This window comes from Schistocerca cancellata, chromosome 8 (genome assembly GCF_023864275.1).
Source record: "Schistocerca cancellata isolate TAMUIC-IGC-003103 chromosome 8, iqSchCanc2.1, whole genome shotgun sequence".
NCBI lineage: Eukaryota > Metazoa > Arthropoda > Insecta > Orthoptera > Acrididae > Schistocerca > Schistocerca cancellata.
Genome location: NC_064633.1, coordinates 34,713,637 through 34,736,095, shown reverse-complemented (window position 1 = coordinate 34,736,095; position 22,459 = coordinate 34,713,637). Strand labels below are relative to the sequence as shown.

At 45.4% G+C, this 22,459-nt stretch overlaps 1 protein-coding gene and 1 non-coding gene across 2 annotated transcripts in view; both read right to left on the bottom strand.

Moving 5' to 3' along the window:
• LOC126095008 (sodium- and chloride-dependent glycine transporter 2-like) overlaps positions 1 to 22,459 on the bottom strand; it is a 584,984-nt gene that overhangs the window by 462,613 nt on the left and 99,912 nt on the right. Inside the window, exon 2 of the mRNA XM_049909667.1 lies at positions 15,367 to 15,645. Within this exon, the coding sequence (XP_049765624.1) occupies positions 15,367 to 15,645 (279 nt within the window). The remainder of the gene's footprint in view (positions 1 to 15,366; positions 15,646 to 22,459) is intronic.
• On the bottom strand, positions 21,061 to 21,135 carry Trnas-cga (transfer RNA serine (anticodon CGA)). Its single transcript has one exon. It is a non-coding gene; the product is annotated as a tRNA-Ser (tRNA).

Here is a 22,459-nt window from a genome sequence, read left to right as displayed (position 1 = left end):
GTTACGGTGTAGTATGGAGTTTTTTACTATGTATTTTTCTTGTGAAGGCAACATGAAAACTACCAGAATAAGACTAATTGAGGCGCAACACGGAAAGAAATACATAGCAAAGTGGCAAACGATGTAGTGGCTGGTTCTTCACTGAGGAAGGCTGCTAATAAATATGGAATAAATTTCACGATACTACAGGCAAAAGACAGTTAACTCTTAGTGCAATGGGGAAACCGGGCACATTTTTGATCAATGCTTAATAGGCTACACTATGTGTAGCAACTTATTCCGCCCACTGTAACAATGTTCCCCACTGTGGGGTAAATTATTACAAGGTGCATGGCCGGAAGTAGTGTCAAGGTCATTGATATTCCCAATAGCTGAGCATAAGGAAAACGTGTATGGTGAACCTCTATTAACGGTGCTACGTTATACGATATTTCACATTAAAATAGCTCTGAAACATTTTTGTACAGAAATTATTGAAGAAAACTGTAGCAAGCAGCCTGGGTCTTCACTATAGCCATTTACTAAAAAAATATAATGGTAGCTCTTCTTATCACTATTATCAATCTGGAAAAAATTAACACTTGTTGGATGACTCAAGGCATATTTTTAAACTTCCTATTTTTATTCTACTTCTGCCGGTATTCTAATCTTACTGCTCTTAGACTACTTTGCCTGTAGTTTTTTTTCGCCAGTTTCAGTTCACAGAAAAGTGTTCTTTATCCTTCGGCAAACAATATACCCAATTCTGTCGTAGTCATAATTCCATGTATGCTCTGTTACATCAGGTTCTAGCTTCATCGCGAATCACCATTGCTAGTATTACTACAACAACAACAACAACAACTACTACTACTACTACTATTACTACTGTTACTACTACTACTACCCTACAAGACATCCGTCGTGAGCTTACTGCCAGTGTGCGAAGAACACACATGCTTACCAAACGTAGCTATCCTTCACATGATTATATGTCAACTGTCCAGAGACTGAGTACCAGGGAAAGCTTTACGAAAAATAGCAATATCTTGCAATCGGTTCTGTACAAAGCAAGATCGGAAGTGAGGAAAGCAAATGCTGTAAGCTAGCTCCTTTCTAAAAATTTGTCTCCTGGTCTGCAAGAAAAGTGCAACACATGGAAAAAAATGGAAATGGTCGTATGGCATTGTTGGCCGAGAGGCCCCATTCGTGTGGGTTGAAGCGCTCTCAATGGCCTACATTCTGTAATCAGAAGATCCGGACGTAATCTTCAAAAATTTGGATTTCCAGTTGTCACTATACTCGGATAAGAATATCAATGTGATTAACAGCTATTTGTTTCGTAGCGCCATATATTTTTTACGCAGACTACGGGCAACAATTATGCCCGCTAATGTAATTGTTGCGTTCCATATTCGTCATGAGCTTCTTTTTTCGTGAGTTTCTTTTTAGTAATACGCATATAATGTCTGCAGTTAACAGCGAAAGGAACCAGAAGGGCGACAAGACTATTGGAATGCTGCAAGGCGAACTGAGTAATGCAAGTTAAGGGAAGGCGAACGTAGGAATTCAGTACTGAATTGCACAGTTCTTGCAGTGGGGATTTGGGAGTGCTGGTATTTGCAAACCGACAACATCGCCCAATTTAGTCTCTAACTGCGCAGAAGCGCAGACCACTTGCTCTGCTGGCCGCTGTGTTCTCCTTTCTGCATCGACGGAGATTTGCTTCAGATGCTCTCTAGGGTTCTCCCTTTTGGTCATCCACAGTAATCTTCCATGAACTTACATGTGCAGCTATGTATATGTATTCTGTTCTTTATATTTACGCTTCTGATATGTCTAAAGAAACCTCAGCTTTGTTTCTGTGAGGAGAAAACTTTTGAACGACGGGTTGCCCGGTCCTTCTGAAACCTTCGCAGGGGACGTGTTCTTTCTGGTTGTTGGCGGGTGGTGGTGGGGAAGGGTGGGGAGGGGGGTGCAGTTTAATATTTTGATTGCTATATATATGGTTCACAATTGTATATTTTTCATTTAATTTTCTGCTACCCCATAAGTGCATGATGTATTCTGTCTGGCGTAGGAAGACATAACAAAATACTATACCTAGCCAGCATATCCACGCTTCCAGCTTGCACTAAATTTTGGTGATCGAGATGCGGATAATGACGTATGAATTTATTTTGAAACGTAGTTTTTGGTCAACATATGGTGTACTGTTTTACTAAAAACCCATTTCTTGCTCTGAACAGCCCAATACACAACTATCAAAATCTAAAACATAAGATGAGTTGAATGAAAACTAGTAAACGTTCATAAAATATTTACTCGTCCTAAAACACGAAGGATATTGACTATTCGAAATACTTTAGTGCTGCCTCGTGGTTCTAGAGGCATACACGAAAAACAGACGTGGTAAAAACGGTAAGTAAATGGAGCAGAAACGGATGGGGGATCACCCTAAAGAAGAAATGGACTGCAAATGGATAAATCCATTGAGATAAGAGCGGTTTAAGGCACCATGTCACTAATTGCGCGGCCCCTCCCACCGGAAGTTCGAGTCCTCCCTCGGACATGAGTGTGTGTGTTGTTAGTAGCATAAGTTAAGTAGTGTGTAAGCTTAGGGACCGATGACCTCAGCAGTTTGGTCCCTTAGGAATTCACACACATCTGAACATATTTTAAAAGGGCAGATTATTATTATACAGTGATTGGGAACGAGTATCCCGAAAACGGCGAAGCCGGTCGAATGTTGATTTGCTACAGTCATGAGCATCTACGGAAAGTGGTAAAAGGGCAGTGAAACTACCAATAGGTGCTATATGGTTGGGCATCCACGATCTTTACAGAACGTGGGGTTCTGAGCCTTCCCTGCTCTGTTAAGTGGGCCAGATGACGATGTGTGGCACCTCTGGCGAAAGAGCGCAATGCTGGCGCACGCACAAGCGTTTCGGAGGGCACCATTCAGCGCACGTTGGGGAACACTGGGCTCCACAACAGACGGCCCCTCAGTTCAAAAATGGTTCAAATGGCTCTGAGCACTATGGGACTTCACTTCTGACGTCATCAGTCCCCTACAACTTGATCATTATCATGATACAATTTAACCTATTACCTAAATAGAGAGTTTGACAGAGCACTGAAAGACCTGAGTCGAAACAAGGCCCCCGGAGTAGACAACATTCTAGTAGAACTACTGGCCGCCTTGGGAGAGCCAGTCCTGAGAAAACTCTACCATCTGGTGAGCAAGATGTATGAAACAGGCGAAATACCCTCAGACTTCAAGAAGAATATAATAATTTCAATCCCAAAGAAAGCAGGTGTTGACAGATGTGAAAATTACCGAACAATCAGTTTAATAAGCCACAGCTGCAAAATACTAACACGAATTCTTTACAGACGAATGGAAAAACTAGTAGAAACCGACCTCGGGGAAGATCAGTTTGGATTCCGTAGAAATACTAGAACACGTGAGGCAATACTGACCTTACGACTTATCTTAGAAGAAAGATTAAGGAAAGGCAAACCTACGTTTCTAGCATTTGTAGACTTACAGAAAGCTTTTGAGAATGTTGACTGGAATACTCTCTTTCAAATTCTAAAGGTGGCAGGGGTAAAATACAGGGAGCGAAAGGCTATTTACAATTTGTACAGAAACCAGATGGCAGTTATAAGAGTCGAGGGACATGAAAGGGAAGCAGTTGTTGGGAAGGGAGTGAGACAGGGCTGTAGCCTCTCCCCAATGTTATTCAATCTGTATATTGAGCAAGCAGTAAAGGAAACAAAAGAAAAATTTAGAGTAGGTATTAAAATCCATGGAGAAGAAATAAAAACTTTGAGGTTCGCCGATGACATTGTAATTCTGCCAGAGACAGCAAAGGACTTGGAAGAGCAGTTGAACGGAATGGATGGTGTCTTCAAGGGAGGATATAAGATCAACAAAAGAAAATGAGGATAATGGAATGTAGTCGAATTACGTCTGGTGATGCTGAGGGTATTAGATTAGGAAATGAGACACTTAAAGTAGTAAAGGAGTTTTGCTATTTGGGGAGCAAAATAACTGATGATGGTCGAAGTAGAGAGGATATAAAATGTAGACTGGCAATGGCAAGGAAAGCGTTTCTGAAGAAGAGAAATTTGTTAACATCGAGTATAGATTTAAGTGTCAGGAAGTCATTCCTGAAAGTATTTGTGTGGAGTGTAGCCATGTATGGAAGTGAAACATGGCCGGTAAATAGTTTGGACAAGAAGAGAATAGAAGCTTTTGAAATGTGGTGCTACAGAAGAATGCTGAAGATTACATGGGTAGATCACATAACTAATGAGGAAGTATTGAATAGGGTTGGGGAGAAGAGAAGTTTGTGGCACAACTTGACCAGAAGAAGGGATCGGTTGGTAGGACATGTTCTGAGGCATCAAGGGATCACCAATTTAGTATTGGAAGGCAGCGTGGAGGGTAAAAATCGTAGGGGGAGACCAAGAGATGAATACACTAAGCAGATTCAGAAGGATGTAGGTTGCAGTAGGTACTGGGAGATGAAGAAGCTTGCACAGGATAGAGTAGCATGGAGAGCTGCATCAAACCAGTCTCAGGACTGAAGACAACAACAACAACAACCTAAATACATTAGTAGGTCCTATTTTTAACTATTTCAATATTCTGTCTGCAGCTATTGTTATGTTTAACACTACTGGTTTCTACTGTAATCCTTCACCACTATGGGGGTTATTCTACTATACTATACCATGTTATTTTTTTAGTGTTACCGTGATTTTAGCTACTGTTAATTAGGATACTGTTTGCAGATGGTTATTATTATGACTACTCTATCTGCAGCGTTACAAGTGTGCCAGAATAAGATACAAGCCTAATTTTTTGGCCATTCCCACTGAGCTAATCCCAGTGGGAGTGCCCCTGGCACTGGGCTGGCCGGTGACGTGGTCGCTGCAGTTCTATACTATTTCTATTATCCTAGTTTGAACCTATAACTAACCTTATATCTAATGTCGTAATTGGTGCGTACTCAGGTCCGGTGGTGATGTACTACCCCCCAACCTATTCCGAAAACCTGGCGGGTTCCAGCCGTGAGGCGGCTGGCCAAGTCCGCGTCCCGACGGAACAGGGGGGTGTACGTGACAAGTCTGGTATTTATTTATTGATTATTTCTTAAATATTCTTTGAGGACTGCCTGAGATTACGTCTGCTAGATGTTTCAGGACGTTGAAACTGTTTTCATGCCTGAGCAAGTGGTGCGTGTCGTTATTCGGCAATTGTTCCCTAAGTTGTTGTGCAACATCGTCGAAGAGGGGACACTCGTACACCACGTGGTCTGGGGTGCCCTGCACTGCTCCACAGTCACACGCTGACGTTGCCCTTTTCCCGAACCGACAGAGATATGTCGGGTAGGGTCCGTGCCCAGTAAGAAAGTGCAGCAAGCCTCTTGTGGGTTTGATGTAAGTGAGTTTTAGGCGTTCCTTTGGAATCAGCTCGTGTGTTCTTCGGCCAGTCTCATCATTATCCCAGAGTTCCTGCCATAATTCCATTCCCCTTCTTTTCATGCTTTGTTTATCCCCTACATATACCCCCATGATTTCTTCTATTTTTTCCTTCTATTCTTCTTTATCCAATACCAGGTGGCCTGTTCCCTAATTTTTATGTCCAATGGACATAACTCCATCAGTACTAAAACTTAGAACTACTTATACCTAAGTAAACCTAGGACATCACACACATCCATGCCCGAGACAGGATTCGAACCTGCGACCGTAGCGGTCGCGCGGTTCCAGACTGTAGCGCCTAGAACCGCTCGGCCATATAGGCCGGCCTGAGGCCCCTAAGTGTTCATATCTATGTCGAGCGCCATCATCAGTTACGTTTTCAGTGGGCAAGGAATCAGCGGGGTTGGACCGTGAATGAATAGAAACTTGCACCTGGGCGGATGGATCACGTTTCTTGCGACCCCAGGTCGGTGGTCGTCTGCAAAAACTGCGTCATCAAGGCGGACGGCGGCTCTACATGTGCGGCGCGCGTCGGACGCAGGCTGGTGCGAGCAGTATTATGCAGTGGGAGATGTTCTGCTGCGCTTGCATGGGAACAGTGGTAGTAATCGAAGAAGCACCTGCACCAGTTCATCCTCGATGCCTTCTCTCAGCAGCTTAATTGTCCGTGTCTCGGAGGCAAACCAACTGTGCTACACTGGTTTGAGGAGCATTACAGTGAACTCACGTTGCTGTCTCCGCGAGCAAATTTGCCTGGTGTAAATCCTACGAAACCCAACTGGGTCGCTATCGGGTGCCATCACCACGTGTACAAATCGGCGGCCCGTTATTTATGCGAATTACAGGATTATTACAAATGATTGAAGCGATTTCACAGCTCTACAATAACTTTATTATTTGAGATATTTTCACAATGCTTTGCACACACATACAAAAACTCAAAAAGTTTTTTTAGGCATTCACAAATGTTCGATATGTGCCCCTTTAGTGATTCGGCAGACATCAAGCCGACAATCAAGTTCCTCCGACACTCGGCGCAGCATGTCCCCATCAATGAGTTCGAAAGCATCGTTGATGCGAGCTAGCAGTTCTGGCACGTTTCTTGGTAGAGGAGGTTTAAACACTGAATCTTTCACATAACCCCATCACTTCATCACTGAAAACAAGTTTCGCACTGAATGCATCCTCTTCCATGAGCTGTTGCAACCGCGCCGAAAATTCAAATCGTTTGACTTTGTCATCGGGTGTCAGGGCTTGTAGCAATTGTAAACGGTAAGGCTTCTGCTTTAGCCTTTTCCGTAAGATTTTCCAAACCGTCGGCTGTGGTACGTTTAGCTCCCTGCTTGCTTTATTCGTCGACTTCCGCGGGCTACGCGTGAAACTTGCCCGCACGCGTTCAACCGTTTCTTCGCTCACTGCAGGCCGACCCGTTGGTTTCCCCTTACAGAGGAATCCAGAAGCTTTAAACTGCGCATACCATCGCTGAATGGAGTTAGCAGTTGGTGGATCTTTGTTGAACTTCGTCCTGAAGTGTCGTTGCACTGTTATGACTCACTGATGTGAGTGCATTTCAAGCACGACATACGGTTTCTCGGCTCCTGTCGCCATTTTGTCTCACTGCGCTCTCGAGCGCTCTGGCGGCAGAAACCTGAAGTGCGGCATCAGCCGAGCAAAACTTTATGAGTTTTTCTACGTATCTGTAGTGTGTCGTGACCATATGTCAATGAATGGAGCGCTACAGTGAATTTATGAAATCGCTTCAATCATTTGTAATAGCCCTGTACTTGATCTGTGCGTAGACATCAACAAACTGTCGGATCAGTGATACGCAAATCAGTGATGTATTTCGTTCCAGAGACGGGCAGACAAGCTATTAAGCAGGTGATCATAGTGTTTTGGGTCATAGGGTGAACAGTGATGCATGCAAAAACGGAAACTACTGCCTCCCCGTCTCTGACCACTTCGACTTCGCAGCTGCGCGGTGCGGAAAGCTGGCAGGTTAAATACTACAGACGCCACCAGGGTCGCCATCATTGGTCACATAGGTAGCGCGCACAGCGGCAAACAGCGATTCTGCTGTCGAGGCACCTAGCTCGCATGCGCGGGTCACGCGGAATCGAGTGCCCGCTGATGTTCTTCCGGCTGCTGTCTAAGTCGTGGCTCGGCTCCCAGCAGGCAGCCCTTGGCCACCTGCCGAGTCTCCACTGGCGTCGCTCCACCCGCCACCACGAATGGATATTCCACTGTGGGACTGGTGCTGCTACACTGGCTCGGTGTAATTGTGGTGTCACCGCCAGACACCACACTTGCTAGGTGGTAGCCTTTAAATCGGCCGCGGTCCGTTAGTATACGTCGGACCCGCGTGTCGCCACTATCAGTGATTGCAGACCGAGCGCCGCCACACGGCAGGTCTAGAGAGACTTCCTAGCACTCGCCGCAGTGGTACAACCGACTTTGCTAGCGTTGGTTCACTGACAAATTACGCTCTCATTTGCCGAGACGATAGTTAGCATAGCTTTCAGCTACGTCATTTGCTACGACCTAGCAAGGCGCCATTACCAGTTACTATTGATGCTGTAAAACATGTACCCTCAAGAGCGATGTTCACCATTTATGGATTAAAGTTAAGTATCCCAGCAGCTACGTACGTTTTTTGCTAAAGTCTAATTTCCTTGTCCTGTTCCAGACCTCACGCCAGCCTGCGTGAGCTAAAACGCGTGCCTTTCGGCTTCCTCTCAACACCGGTGTTGGCTCTCCTGCCAACCCACAACATAATCATTCTGGCCAACATCATTAGCAACTTTGCTTCTGTTAAACAGTCTGATGGAGGACAATCATCCCAGTTTTTATGTTGTTACTACGTTGAACTTGGCAATGTTTTGATGCTGTAATGAAAGTGTACTTAGGGGTTACCTGGAATCATTACTCAGTCGTCAATCATGTGTGTGTACTTAAAATAAATTATATCAAAGTAACATACACGAATTACTCAAAATCTACTACTCCTGTCGAATAATGACACCAACTTCGTGACTGTATTGTGTAATTAAACTCTCATACCAAATTTCCTGTTCGTAGCCTCAGTGTCAATCAGTATCTACATCTACATGGATACTCTGCAAATCACATTTAAGTGATTGACAGAGGGTTCATTGAACCACCTTCACAATTCTCTGTTATTCAAATCTCGTATAGCGCGCGGAAAGAATGAATACCTGTATCTTTCCGTACGAGCACTGATTCTCTTATTTTATGGTGGTTTATTTGGTTAGCCTTCCCCACAAGGTTTTCTGTGTGTTCCTTCCAATTTAAATTGTTTGTAATTGTCATACCTAGGTATTTAGTTGAATTTATGGCTTTTAGATTAGACTGATTTATCGTGAAACCGAAGTTTAACGAGTTCTTTTTAGCACTCATGTGGATGACCTCACGCTTTTCACTAATGCTAATATCCCACAGACTATTGCTCACAACGGGATGATGCCCTGCCTCCTGTGGTATTTACACATCCGAAACACGAGTTCATATTCAAACTAATATGTTTTGTAGTTTACTACTCAAGTATTTGTGTGTATGACAGAGCGACATTGTGCAGTGTGCGCCTCATACCGCGTTTATTTTGTAAACGTCGCCTATTTTCTGCTACTTTGGAGAAATAAGCTGCTTTGTTCAAGGTCCACCTGCATTTTGTATGTTTTTATGACGGATGGATTACATATCCAGTTACTGTTGCATCCATTTTCCAGTTTATATGTGAGCCGTGCTCACTGCGAACTATGTGTTTCGCCGGCCACGGTGGTCTAGCGGTTCTAGGCGCGCAGTCCGGAACCGCGCGACTGCTACGGTCGCAGGTTCGAATCCTGCCTCGGGCATGGATGTGTGTGATGTCCTTAGGTTAGTTAGGTTTAAGTAGTTCTAAGTTCTAGGGGACTGATGACCACAGATGTTAAGTCCCATAGTGCTCAGAGCCATTTGAACCATTTTTTAACTATGTGTTTCCTTGAACTTGGCTGTCTGTCTGCGGTTGGTTTCCCGCCGCTGTTGCGGTTATGCCGTGGTTCCTCCTCCTTCTACGTGTGGCAGCAGCGATGTGTATCGATATTTGCACCGTGTACCATCTTTGGTAGTGTGCATATAGTTTCTGGTTAGGGGGTGTGCCGGCGGGCAGTCGGTCTCTTGGTGCGGACCAGGAAGGATATCTCCCTGGGGCGCAGTCAGCTGGGTCCGTTGGCGGTCCCTGAGCTGTGTCGGAGCGTGTGTGGAGCTGTCCGATCGCTACAAGTTTCGTGGTTCACCGACCCAGGACGTCAAGGTTGAGTAGCGGTTTTAAGTACCCAAGTCACGTCCGTTGATGTTGTGTCGTACGTTTCGGTGGTTCGGTGTTGGGGAGCAGCACCGAGTGTTTGTAGTGGTGAAATCGAACCGCTGTGCGGTGGAAAAGTACATTCGTTCACTACAATTCAAGTGTACCAGCGGATTTTTCTGCCTTGTGGCCGTTAGTGTTCTGGTTATCTGCCTTGGCCACTGACGTAAATTCGGGCAGTGTTCTTTTTGGGTGGAGTTAACTATTTTACCTTATTTCATATTCAAGTGTACCAGCGCAATTTTCTGCCTTGTGGCCGTTAGTGTTCCTGCTGCGTGCCCTGGCCACTAACGTAATTTCAGGCAGTGTCCTTTCCTTACCTTTTGTCGCTGTCCAACACAGTGCGTAGTTTAGACAGATTAATACATATTTCATGGTGGATAATCACGTCCGTAACAGTTTGGTCTTTAAGTTTTCATGTATCCAGTAGTGGCTAGCAAGTCGTTTGGTCAGTCGGTCCGTGACTGTCTCTTGGTTGGGTTACCGACAGATCAAGTGTAGCTGGGCCCACCACCTGTCTCACATAAGTGAACGTTAATGTTTCGAGGGCAGCCCCTCCCCCCCACCCCTGCAGGCGTCTGAGTGCCGTTGTCTATACTGTCCTTTTCATGGGTGTTTAATGGTCTGTCGGTAATCTATTATAGCCAATGCTTAAAAAAAAATTATTTTGTTTTATGTAAATCAAGGGCATTCAGCCCGTATAAGTAAGTTTGAATTCTAGCAGGTAGATATTTTGCTGAAAGTTACTGTTGTTGTGCTATTTTTTCATTTAGTGCACTGTCAGCCACTTAAAACTTAAAGGTTTAAGGTATTTTTGGATTTCTGGAAAATCAGCTGTGGGCCTTCAGCCGCTTAAAGCCATATTCTTAAAATTTCACCTTAAGCGAAATTATTGCGGCCTTCCGCCTCAAAAGATTGTGGTAATATATTTTAAAATTTTGAAATTTAAGTGGGTTCTTTAGCCGTTTGTGCTGCACCTGGTTTATGTTTATTCTATCCACTTTTGCCTTGAGGCTTTCAGTCTAGCTGTGATTATACAGGGTGAGTCACCTAACATTACCGCTGGATATATTTCGTAAACCACATCAAATACTGACGAATCGATTCCACAGACCGAACGTGAGGAGAGGGGCTAGTGTAATTGGTTAATACAAACCATAAAAAAATGCACAGAAGTATGTTTTTTAACACAAACCTACGTTTTTTAAAATGGAACCCCGTTAGTTTTGTTAGCACATCTGAACATATAAACAAATACGTAATCAGTGCCGTTTGTTGCATTGTAAAATGTTAATTACATCCGCAGATATTGTAACCTAAAGTTGACGCTGTTCGATCCTGTGTATCGGAGAGCACCAAATTTTGTAGGGATCCAAAGGAAATGGTGATGGACCTTAGGTACAGAAGAGACTGGAACAGCACATTACATGCACATGCTAACACCTTTTTATTGGTCTTTTTCACTGACGCACATGTACATTACCATGAGGGGTGAGGTATACGTACACACGTGGTTTCCGTTTTCAATTACGGGTGGAATATGTGTCCCGACATGTCAGGCCAATAGATGTTCAATGTGGTGGCCATCATTTGCTGCACACAATTGCAATCTCTGGCGTAATGAACGTCGTACACGCCGCAGTACATCTGGTGTAATGTCGCCGCAGGCTACCAGAATACGTTGTTTCATATCCTCTGGGGTTGTAGGCACATCACGGTACACATTCTCCTTTAACGTGCCCCACAGAAAGAAGTCCAGAGGTGTAAGATCAGGAGAACGGGCTGGCCAATTTATGCGTCCTCCACGTCCTATGAAGCGCCCGTCGAACATCCTGTCAAGGGTCAGCCTAGTGTTAATTGCGGAATGTGCAGGTGTACCGTGATGGTGATACCACATACGTCGACACGTTTCCAGTGGGACATTTTCCAGCAGCGTTGGCAGATCATTCTGTAGAAACGCTATGTATGTTGCAGCTGTTTGGGCCCCTGCAATGAAGTGAGGACCAATGAGGTTGTCGCCAATGATTCCACACCATACTTTTATAGTCCACGGTCACTGTCGCTTTACCTGTCTGAGCCAGCAAGGATTGTCCACGGGCCAGTAATGCATGTTCCGTAGATTCACTGCCCCGTGGTTTGTGAAACCCGCTTCATCGGTAAACAGGTAGAACTGCAACGCATTCTCTGTTAATGCCCATTGACAGAATTGCACTCGATGATTAAAGTCATCAACATGTAATTGCTGATGTAGCGACACATGAAACGGGTGAAAGCGGTGACGATACAGTATGCGCATGAAACTGCTCGCCGACCGTGGCCCGTGTTTGTTACAACACGCAACTGAACGTCGGAGGTTTCAAGCGTCAACTTTAGGTTACAATATCTCCGGATGTAATTAACATCTTACAATGCAACAAACGGCACTGATTACGTATTTGTTTATATGTTCAGATGTGCTAATAAAACTAACGTGGTTCCATTTAAAAAAACCTAGGTTTGTGTTAAAAAACATACTTACGTGCATTTTTGTATGGTTTGTATTAAACAATTACACTAGCCCCTCTCCTCACGTTCGGTCTGTGGAATCGGTTCGTCAGTATTTGATGTGGTTTACGAAATATATCCAGCGGTAACGTTAGGTGACTCACCCTGTAAATATATTATTTGCAATTTTAACTGCCGTTCTTCAGTCACTTGAAATTTATCTTATTGATTTGTAAGGTTTCTTGTTTGGAGGCCTTCAGCCGTGAAAGAATTGGATTTTGAAACTCGTAGTTGTAAAGGTTCGGCTGTGTGCCGTTTTGGTTTAAATGTGTTATTAAATTACAATAAATTACAGTTTTGAAGTGAAACTGACCGCCACCTTATTTGGCCCTTTCCACAATCCTAATCACTGCGGGTTTAGCGGACGTTTCAGTATGGTTTGATGATTGATGTGTTTTATATTCAGATTCTATCAGACAGTCTGACGATGCCCAAAAGGAGTGTAACACTTGACTGATATTGATTGATTTAATAACCGAGGCTGTTTCTATTCTAAAACATCAAAATACAGGGCTATTACAAATGATTGAAGCGATTTCATAAATTCACTGTAGCTCCATTCATTGACATATGGTCACGACACACTACACATACGTAGAAAAACTCATAAAGTGTTGTTCGGCTGAAGCCGCACTTCAGGTTTCTGCCACCAGAGACAAAATGGCGACAGGAGCCGAGAAAGCGTATGTCGTGCTTGAAATACACTCACATCAGTCAGTCATAACAGTGCAACGACACTTCAGGACGAAGTTCAACAAAGATCCACCAACTGCTAACTCCATTCGCCGATGGTATGCACAGTTTAAAGCTTCTGGATGCTTCTGTAAGGGGAAATCAACGGGTCGGCCTGCAGTGAGCGAAGAAACGGTTGAACGCGTTGAACGCGTAGCCCGCGGAAGTTGACGAATAAAGCAAGCAGGGAGCTAAACGTACCACAGCCGACGGTTTGGAAAATCTTACGGAAAAGGCTAAAGCAGAAGCCTTACAGTTTACAATTGCTACAAGCCGTGACACCCGATGACAAAGTCAAACGCTTTGAATTTTCGGCGCGGTTGCAACAGCTCATGAAAGAGGATGCGTTCAGTGCGAAACTTGTTTTCAGTGATGAAGCAACATTTTTTCTTAATGGTGAAGTGAACAGACACAATGTGCGAATCTGGGCGGTAGAGAATCCTCACGCATTCGTGCAGCAAATTCGCAATTCACCAAAAGTTAACGTGTTTTGTGCGATCTCACGGTTTAAAGTTTACGGCCCCTTTTTCTTCTGCGAAAAAAACGTTAGGGCACATATAGAACATTTGTGAATGCCTAAAAGAACTTTTTGAGTTTTTGTATGTGTGTGCAAAGCATTGTGAAAATATCTCAAATAATAAAGTTATTGTAGAGCTGTGAAATCGCTTCAATCATTTGTAATAACCCTGTATCTTGAAGGCAGTGGGGTCGCGAAACTGCTCGGTGCCCGTCTGCAGCGGCCGGTCAGCGCGCGCCGACGCCCACACAGCCTGCGCCGCCACACTAGAGATGGGGGATGCGCTCTTGAACTGATTCATAGAGTTCAATCTTTCAAAGGAGTGAACAATCAGTGATTCAGAAAAAAAGAACGGTAGCTCCAAACGTTTCCCATGGCAGAGAGAGAGAGAGAGAGAGAGACGGAGCATATCAGCAGTGCCTCTGCTGGTCTCAGCACAGTGCACGCCACACAACACAGCCAGCGCCGGCCTCTGACCTGCTTCTACCTTGGCTGCCTGCATTGTGCAGTGCCCCATTGGATTTTGTGTTTCACATATGCCGTGCCATCTCTGTGTGTCGTCTGCCGCGTGCAGTGTCTGGCGCAGCTTAACTTCGCATCGCACTCTGTCGGCGATCGTTTCAGTCACACATCCTGCCCTCTGGGCAGTTGATGCGAGCAACAGGACAGAGAGACACCTAGCGGATAACGTAGGAACTACTTGTAACAACCTGCTCGCAAGGGAACAGACGATTTGTCTCGGAGCTGGTGAGTTCACCGCTCCCCCCACCCTCGGAACTCGCCCGCTCAACGCTCACCCCACCGTTCTCGACTCTAGCCAGAGCGTTGAGCAAAGCAACTCAGGTGTCACTCTGGTCTCTGCAGTCTCAGCTCACGCAGTAATACAGCTCGCGGCTCGACCTGCTCGACTCAGTGCTTCTGCATCGGAGTTCGTCTCTACTGGATATTGTTCTTCGTAGTAATACCGCTATGTATATTACATTATTATGTTATGTATACATCATTTGTTTTTATTTTATTTTTATTTGTTTAAACTGATCAGATTAGGTTCCTGACGACTCCACTTACTATAGAATTTTTATTATGGACACTCGAATTTACGCTTTAATTACGAGCGAACCGATAAACGTATCACAAAATGTGATACACCAATATTTTCCTTGTTTTATTCTGCGTAAGGCTATATGCAGCACTTTCGTTTTACAGTCAAATTTATATATTTTTTTCTTATTCTGGTACGGATTTTGCGATTTTAGGTGTCTTCGGAAGGAAACGTTCACTTAAAAAATATATGGCTTGCGATGTATTTGTATGAGATTAATGAAATTTTAATACATTATAGCCAAATATATTGTTAATGTAAATCTCAAGTTACAACATTTTCCGATCACCCAAAAAACCACGATAGTGGAAAATAAATCAATAATCAAAAACTTTGTCATATCGTGGAAACTTCAATAAACAATACATTATCTGTGTTACTTCAAAATAGGATCAAATAAGATCAAAATACAGGTACAGTACTGGAATAAACCAAGTTTAAAGGGCAATGTGCCTTCCATTTATTTTCTATTGTAAATGAGTGGTGAGTCATGAAAAAGAGCTAATTCATTTCAGGGAGTGAACAGTTCTGATCCGATCTCTGAAAAGAACAGTTTTGCCCATCTCTACGCCACACACGACCCACACAGCCCTCGCGCGCGCGCATGCGCAGAGCCCGGCGGCCGCTACTCACTGTCGGTGCTCCACTCGGGCTCGCAGTTCTGCCAGGGCAGCACGGGCCGCAGCGACGCGAACATGTAGAAGATGGTCCAGGCGATGATGAGGTTGTAGTAGAGCATCACGATGGCCGACACGATCACCATGCCGTAGCCGAGGCCGCGGAACAGCGGGCAGAACGCCTGGTAGATGGCCACCGGGCCCAGGCTGGCGAACTGCCCGAAGCTCAGCTCCATGAACATCAGCGGCAGGCCGGCGATCACCAGCATCACCGAGAACGGGATCAGGAACGCCCCTGCACACACGAGAACGGGGCGGCCTGCAGTCGGGAGCTGGCGCGACAAGTGGCGAAGCGGCAGCGATGATGGTGACACTGAAGCTGGTGGTGACGACGGCGCAGCCTGTGACAGTGGTGGTGGTCAGTCAGTGAACGAAGTCAGTTGTTTACCCAGTCACCTAAAAATGCAACACAGACTTAAAAAAAACGGCCGGGGATGAATGTGAGTAAAAGTTTTAAATAACAAAGATGAGATACTGCACCCTACGCCTGAAAATCGTATTGTTTACAAGCAGAAGCGGAACAGAATCAGTCAAGTTGTGAGGAGCGCAAAACTCTGGCGTGGCCATCCATTTGCCTACAACAGAAACAGACCACCTGCCCTGGAGAAAAACCTGTGTGATCTTGCTATATGTAAAGTAAACCGGTACTTGACGTTACCTACTTCCACAATTGAACCTTAAATGTAACAGAGACTCACTCATTACTTCAGGAGGTTAACGACGGTAAAAAAATTCTATCTAAAGCAAGTAACTTACAGTCCCGAAAAAAAAAAAACACCATGTGTATCAAGTCAGCACCTACTGGACACGATGGCATTACAGTCCAGATGATGACCCTTATTACTCACCAACTACTGCCCACTATAACAGATATCTTCAGCCGCAACACAAGTGTTTTTCCCGACGCCTGGAAACAGAGGTTACTCAAGCCACTAGTTCAAGATGATGTTGCTATGCAGCCTCACCCATACCGCATTGCTCCTACATAGCTCAAAGCCTTAGACTATACAGAGTGGCCCGTTCATAGTGACCGGACCAAATAACTCAAGAAATAAGCATCAAACGAAAAAACTACAAGGAACGAAACTCGTCTAGCTTGAAGGCGGAAACCAGGTGGCGCTATGGTTGGCCTGCTAGATGGCGCTGCCATACGAGATGCATTCAAGTTCTAAGGCCGCCGATTTTTTTTCTAATTAACTACTCACCCAAAATCGATGAAACTGGCGTTACTTCTCGACGTAATCGCCCTGCAGACGTACACATTTTTCACAACGCTGACGCCATGATTCCATGGCAGCGGCGAAGGCTTCTTTAGGAGTCTGTTTTGACCACTGGAAAATCGCTGAGGCAATAGCAGCACGGCTGGTGAATGTGCGGCCACTGAGAGTGTCTTTCATTGTTGGAAAAAGCCAAAAGTCACTAGGACCCAGGTCAAGTGAGTAGGGAGCATGAGCAATCACTTCAAAGTTCTTATCACGAAGAAACTGTTGCGTAACGTTAGCTCGATGTGCGGGTGCGTTGTCTTGGTGAAACAGCACACGCGCAGCCCTTCCTGGACGTTTTTGTTGCAGTGCAGGAAGGAATTTTTTCTTCAAAACATTTTCGTAGGATGCACCTGTTACCGTAGTGCCCTTTGGAACGCAATGGGTAAGGATTACGTCCTCGCTGTCCCAGAACATGGACACCATAATTTTTTCAGCACTGGCGGTTACCCGAAATTTTTTTGGGGGCGATGAATCTGTGTGCTTCCATTGAGCTGACTGGCGCTTTGTTTCTGGATTGAAAAATGGCATCCACGTCTCATCCATTGTCACAACCGACGAAATGAAAGTCCCATTCATGCTGTCGTTGCGCGTCAACATTGCTTGGCAACATGCCACACGGGCAGCCATGTGGTCGTCTGTCAGCATTCGTGGCACCCACCTGGATGACACTTTTCGCATTTTCAGGTCGTCATGCAGGATTGTGTGCACAGAACCCACAGAAATGCCAACTCTGGAGGCGATCTGTTCAACAGTAATTCGGCGATCCCCCAAAACTATTCTCTCCACTTTCTCGATCGTGTCGTCAGACCGGCTTGTGTGAGCCCGAGGTGGTTTCGGTTTGTTGTCACACGATGTTCTGCCTTCATTAAACTGTCGCACCCACGAACGCACTTTCGACACATCCATAACTCCACCACCACAAGTCTCCTTCAACTGTCGATGAATTTCAATTGGTTTCACGCCACGCAAATTCAGAAAACGAATGATTGCACACTGTTCAAGTACGGAAAACTTCGCCATTTGAAGTATTTAAAACAGTTCTCATTCTCGCTGCTAGCGGTAAAATTCCATCTGCCGTATGGTGCTGCCATCTCTGGGACGTATTGACAATGAACGCGGCCTCATTTTAAAACAATGCGCATGTTTCTATCTCTTTCCAGTCCGGAGAAAATAAATCGGAGGCCTTAGAACTTGAATGCACCACGTAGATCAAACGGATAACTGCGCTTTTTTTAAATAGCAACCCCCATTATTTATTACATATTCGTGTAGTACGTAAAGAAATATAAATGTATTAGTTGGACCACTTTTTTCGCTTTGTGATAGATGGCGCTGCAATAGTCACAAACGTATAAGTACGTGGTATCACGTAACATTCCGCCAGGGCAGACGGTATTTGCTTCGTGATACATTACCCGTGTTATAATGGACCGTTTACCAATTGTGGAAAAGGTCGATATCGTGTTGGTGTATGGCTATTATGATCAAAATGCCCAACGGGCGTGTGCTATGTATGCTGCTCGATATCCTGGACGACAACATCCAAGTGTCCGGTCCGTTCGCCGGATAGCTACGTTATTTAAGGAAACAGGAAGTGTTCATCCACATGTGAAACGTTAACCACGACCTGTAACAAATGATGATGCCCAAGTAGGTGTTTTAGCTGCTGTCGCGGCTAATCCGCACATCAGTAGCAGACAAACTGCGCGAGAATCGGGAATCTCAAAAACGTCGGTGTTGAGAATGCTACATCAACATCGATTGCATCCGTACCATATTTCTATGCACCAGTAATTGCATGGCGACGACTTTGAACGTCGTGTACAGTTCTGCCACTGGGCAAAAGATAAATTACGGAACGATGACAGATTTTCTGCACGCGTTCTATTTAGCGACGAAGCGTCATTTACCAACAGCGGTAACGTAAACCGGCATAATATGCACTATTGGGGAACGGAAAATCCACGATGGCTGCGACAAATGGAACATCAGCGACCTTGGTGGGTTAATGTATGGTGCGGCATTATGGTTCAAATGGCTCTGAGCACTATGGAACTTAACTACTGAGGTCATCAGTCCCCTAGAACTTAGAACTACTTAAACCTAACTAACCTAAGGACATCACACACATCCATGCCCGAGGCAGGATTAGAACCTGCGACCGTAGCGGTCACGCGGTTCCGGGCTGTAGCGCCTAGAACTGCTCGGCCACTTCATAATTGCTTATATTATTTTTGAGAATGCTTACAGCAGGGAAATGGGCCGATAGTTTTCTATGTCTTCTGCATTTGGAAAGGGAATTAAAGTTGAGGACGAAGAAATAAAAGCTGTATGCTTTGTGGAATACGTTGTTATTCTATCAGTGACCGCAAATGACTTGCACGAGCTGTTGAACGATTGGACAGCGTCTTGAAGCGTCTAGAAAAGTGATTGTAAGATGAATGTCAAAGAATGATCTCTGCTGTTAGGGCAGAAGTGGAGAGGGTATAACAGGTAGACTGGTAAGAAAAGCTTGTCTGAAGAAGAGGAATTTATTAACGCCAAACATAAACTTCTTGTTGGAATGTCTTTTCTGAATGCATTTATATGGACTGTGGCCCTATAGGGAAGTGAAAAGTGAACGATTCGTAGTCCAGACAAGAAGAGAATATGAGCTTTTAGATGTGGTGTTGCTGAAGATTGACTGGGGAAATCGGATTAATGATGACAGGGTGCTGAATCGGTTTAGGAGCAAAGGGAGGGGCTGGGCCATCGGACGTATCGTGAGGCATGAAAGAATCGCCAGTTCCGTATTTGGGGAAGTGTGGAGGGTAAAAATTGTACAGGGAGACCGCGGCTGGGATACAGCAAGCAGGTACCAATGGACGACCGCTGCAGTAATTATGCCGAGATGAAGAGCCTTGCACGAGATAAACTAGAGTGGGGGGCTGCAGCAAACGAGTTTTCGTACTGAAGATCCTACATCAAAACTACTTCGGTCATTTTCATGGAATTATAGAATGCGCAGTACACTACTGAGCAACTACGCTGCGCAAGACAGTTACAGGATCACTTTTGCGGAACCCCGTACTCTTCTCCATTTGGGACCGAGAAGACAAATTTAGTTCAAAGGCGGCTGCAATCTTCCTCTGTAATGATGCGGAACAGTCGCGTTCTGTGACGTCACACCGGGACTCAGCGACGCTTCAAACAACAATGACTGAGAGAGGTAGCGCAGTGGTTAGCACACTGGGCTCGCATTCGGGAGGACGACGGTTCAATCCCGCGTCCGGCCATCCTGATTTAGGTTTCCCGTGATTTCCCTTAATCGCTCCAGGCGAATACCGGGATGGTTCCTATGCAAGGGCACGGCTGACTTCCTTGCCCGTCCTTCCCTAATCCGATGAGACCGATGACCTCGAAGTTTGGTCTCTTCCCGCAAACAACCCAACTCAAACGACAATGAGTCGACACAAGCAAATAATGGGACAGAGCTCAAAAGTTGACGTGGCATGTAAGGACGGTTAATGGTGTCACATTGGCACCAAATTTCGCCACAATTCCGCACAACGCTACCGTGGACATGTCACACGATGGGAAGGGCATCACACGCCCTGCTATACTCATTTCACCACTCTGTTTGACGCCTCTGCGATGGAGGTCACACCACCACACCTGGCTATGAAATCACGTGGGTTTCGCAGGCGCGGCAGAGAAAAACAGTTCAAAACGCCGCCGCTCGGAATTGACACAAAAACACCTCAGCAGGTGGCATGAAGGTCGTCAATGGAACCGTCCGTTCTCTATGCTCAATCCGGCCGTGGTGGCCGAGCGCTTCTAGACTCTTCAGTCCGGAATCGCGCGACTGCTACGGTCACAGGTTCGAATCCTGCCTCGGGCATGGATGTGTGTGATGTCCTCAGGTTAGTTAGGTTTAAGTAGTTCTAGGTTCTGGGGGACTGATGACCTCAGATGTTAAGTCCAATAGTGCTCAGAGCCATTTGAACCTACGCTCATTTTCGCACATTTCCCGCTCGGAAACGACGGTATGCAGTGGTGCCTACAATAGGACAACATTCTTGACAAATTTTGCCACTGCTGACTCTTCTCGCACGATTAAAAAGAAATGGCTCTGAGCACTACGGAACTTAACATCTGAGGTCATCAGTCCCCTAGAACTTAGAACTACTTAAACCTAACTAACCTGAGGACATCACACACATCCATGCCCGAGGCAGGATTCGAACCTGCGACCGTAGCAGCTGCGCGGTTCCGGACTGCGCGCCTAGAACCGCTAGACCACCGCGGCCGGCTCGCACGATTCAAACCATTTCTAAGTAGAATGAGATTTTCACTCTGCAGCGGAGTGTGCGCTGATATGAAACTTCCTGGCAGATTAAAACTGTGTGCCCGACCGAGACTCGAACTCGGGACCTTTGCCTTTCGCGGGCAAGCGCTCTACCAACTGAGCTACCGAAGCACGACTCACGCCCGGTACTCACAGCTTCACTTCTGCCAGTATCTCGTCTCCTACCTTCCAAACTTTACAGAAGCTCTCCTGCGAACCTTGCAGAACTAGCACTCCTGAAAGAAAGGATATAGCGGAGACATGGCTTAGTCACAGCCTGGGGGATGTTTCCAGAATGAGATTTTCACTCTGCAGCGGAGTGTGCGCTGATATGAAACTTCCTGGCATATTAAAACTGTGTGCCCGACCGAGACTCGAACTCGGGACCTTTGCCTTTCGCCCGCGAAAGGCAAAGGTCCCGAGTTCGAGTCTCGGTCGGGCACACAGTTTTAATCTGCCAGGAAGTTTCATTTCTAAGTATATCGCGGGGCTGCAACCCCACCGAAGGTGATCTCACCCCTTTGGAGCGTAGCGTGCCCGCAATACGGGCTGCAACCACTTTGGTCCGTTTAAAGCAATGCAACGAAATCTGAACGTGATCCGAAGCAGAAAAGACTGTTTATGATTTTAAATCCTTCCTTTTTCGCGTACTTCAGTGACGTGAGCACGAAGGAGAGGGACATTAAAATGCGCGTGGGTGAAATGTCAATGGGTCGCTCTAAGAACCTCAGGGCGGCAACGCCCTTTGGGGCTCCTCGAGTATCTTTCATTGACACTTAAAAATGTCCCTGCACGGAGATACCGTTCACTAATCCCTACCCACAGGCTGGACAAACAATCGTTTCACACTTGCGCGTGCTGACCGCATACGAAATCAGAGGAGTGCCGAAAGAGTTTGCCTACCTGGCTAACGTCAGCCCCCGGTAGCTGAGTGGCTATTTGCTAATTATCTTCGAGCGGTCTTTGTTAGACCTCCACTGAGTTGCGGGGTGCCTGGCACAGAGGGCACCCACCCCTCCTCCCCCGGCGGTGTCTGAGTTTCAACCGCCTACGATCTATTCTACTTCTGACCTCCGCGGATGGGAGAGCGCGTCGCAGATTGCGCGGATTTTATTTCTTTTTGCTTTTCCTTTTTCCTTTCTTTTTCTTTACCCATAATTTATATTTCTTTTCTCTTTCGCATATGTGTTCCCATAATTTCATGCTATTAGTGAATATTACAAAAACACATGCAAATAAATAAATAACAACGTCTAAAAAAATAGAAAAACAACAAAAAATAAAAAAACAAAAACAAAAAACAAAAAATAAAAAAACAAAAAATAAAGAAACAAAAAACAAAAAATAAAAAATAAAAAAAAACAAAAAAGTGGTCAGCGCGACAGAATGTCAATCCTAAGGGCCCGGGTTCGATTCCCTGCTGGGTCGGAGATTTTCTCCGCTCAGGGACTGGGTGT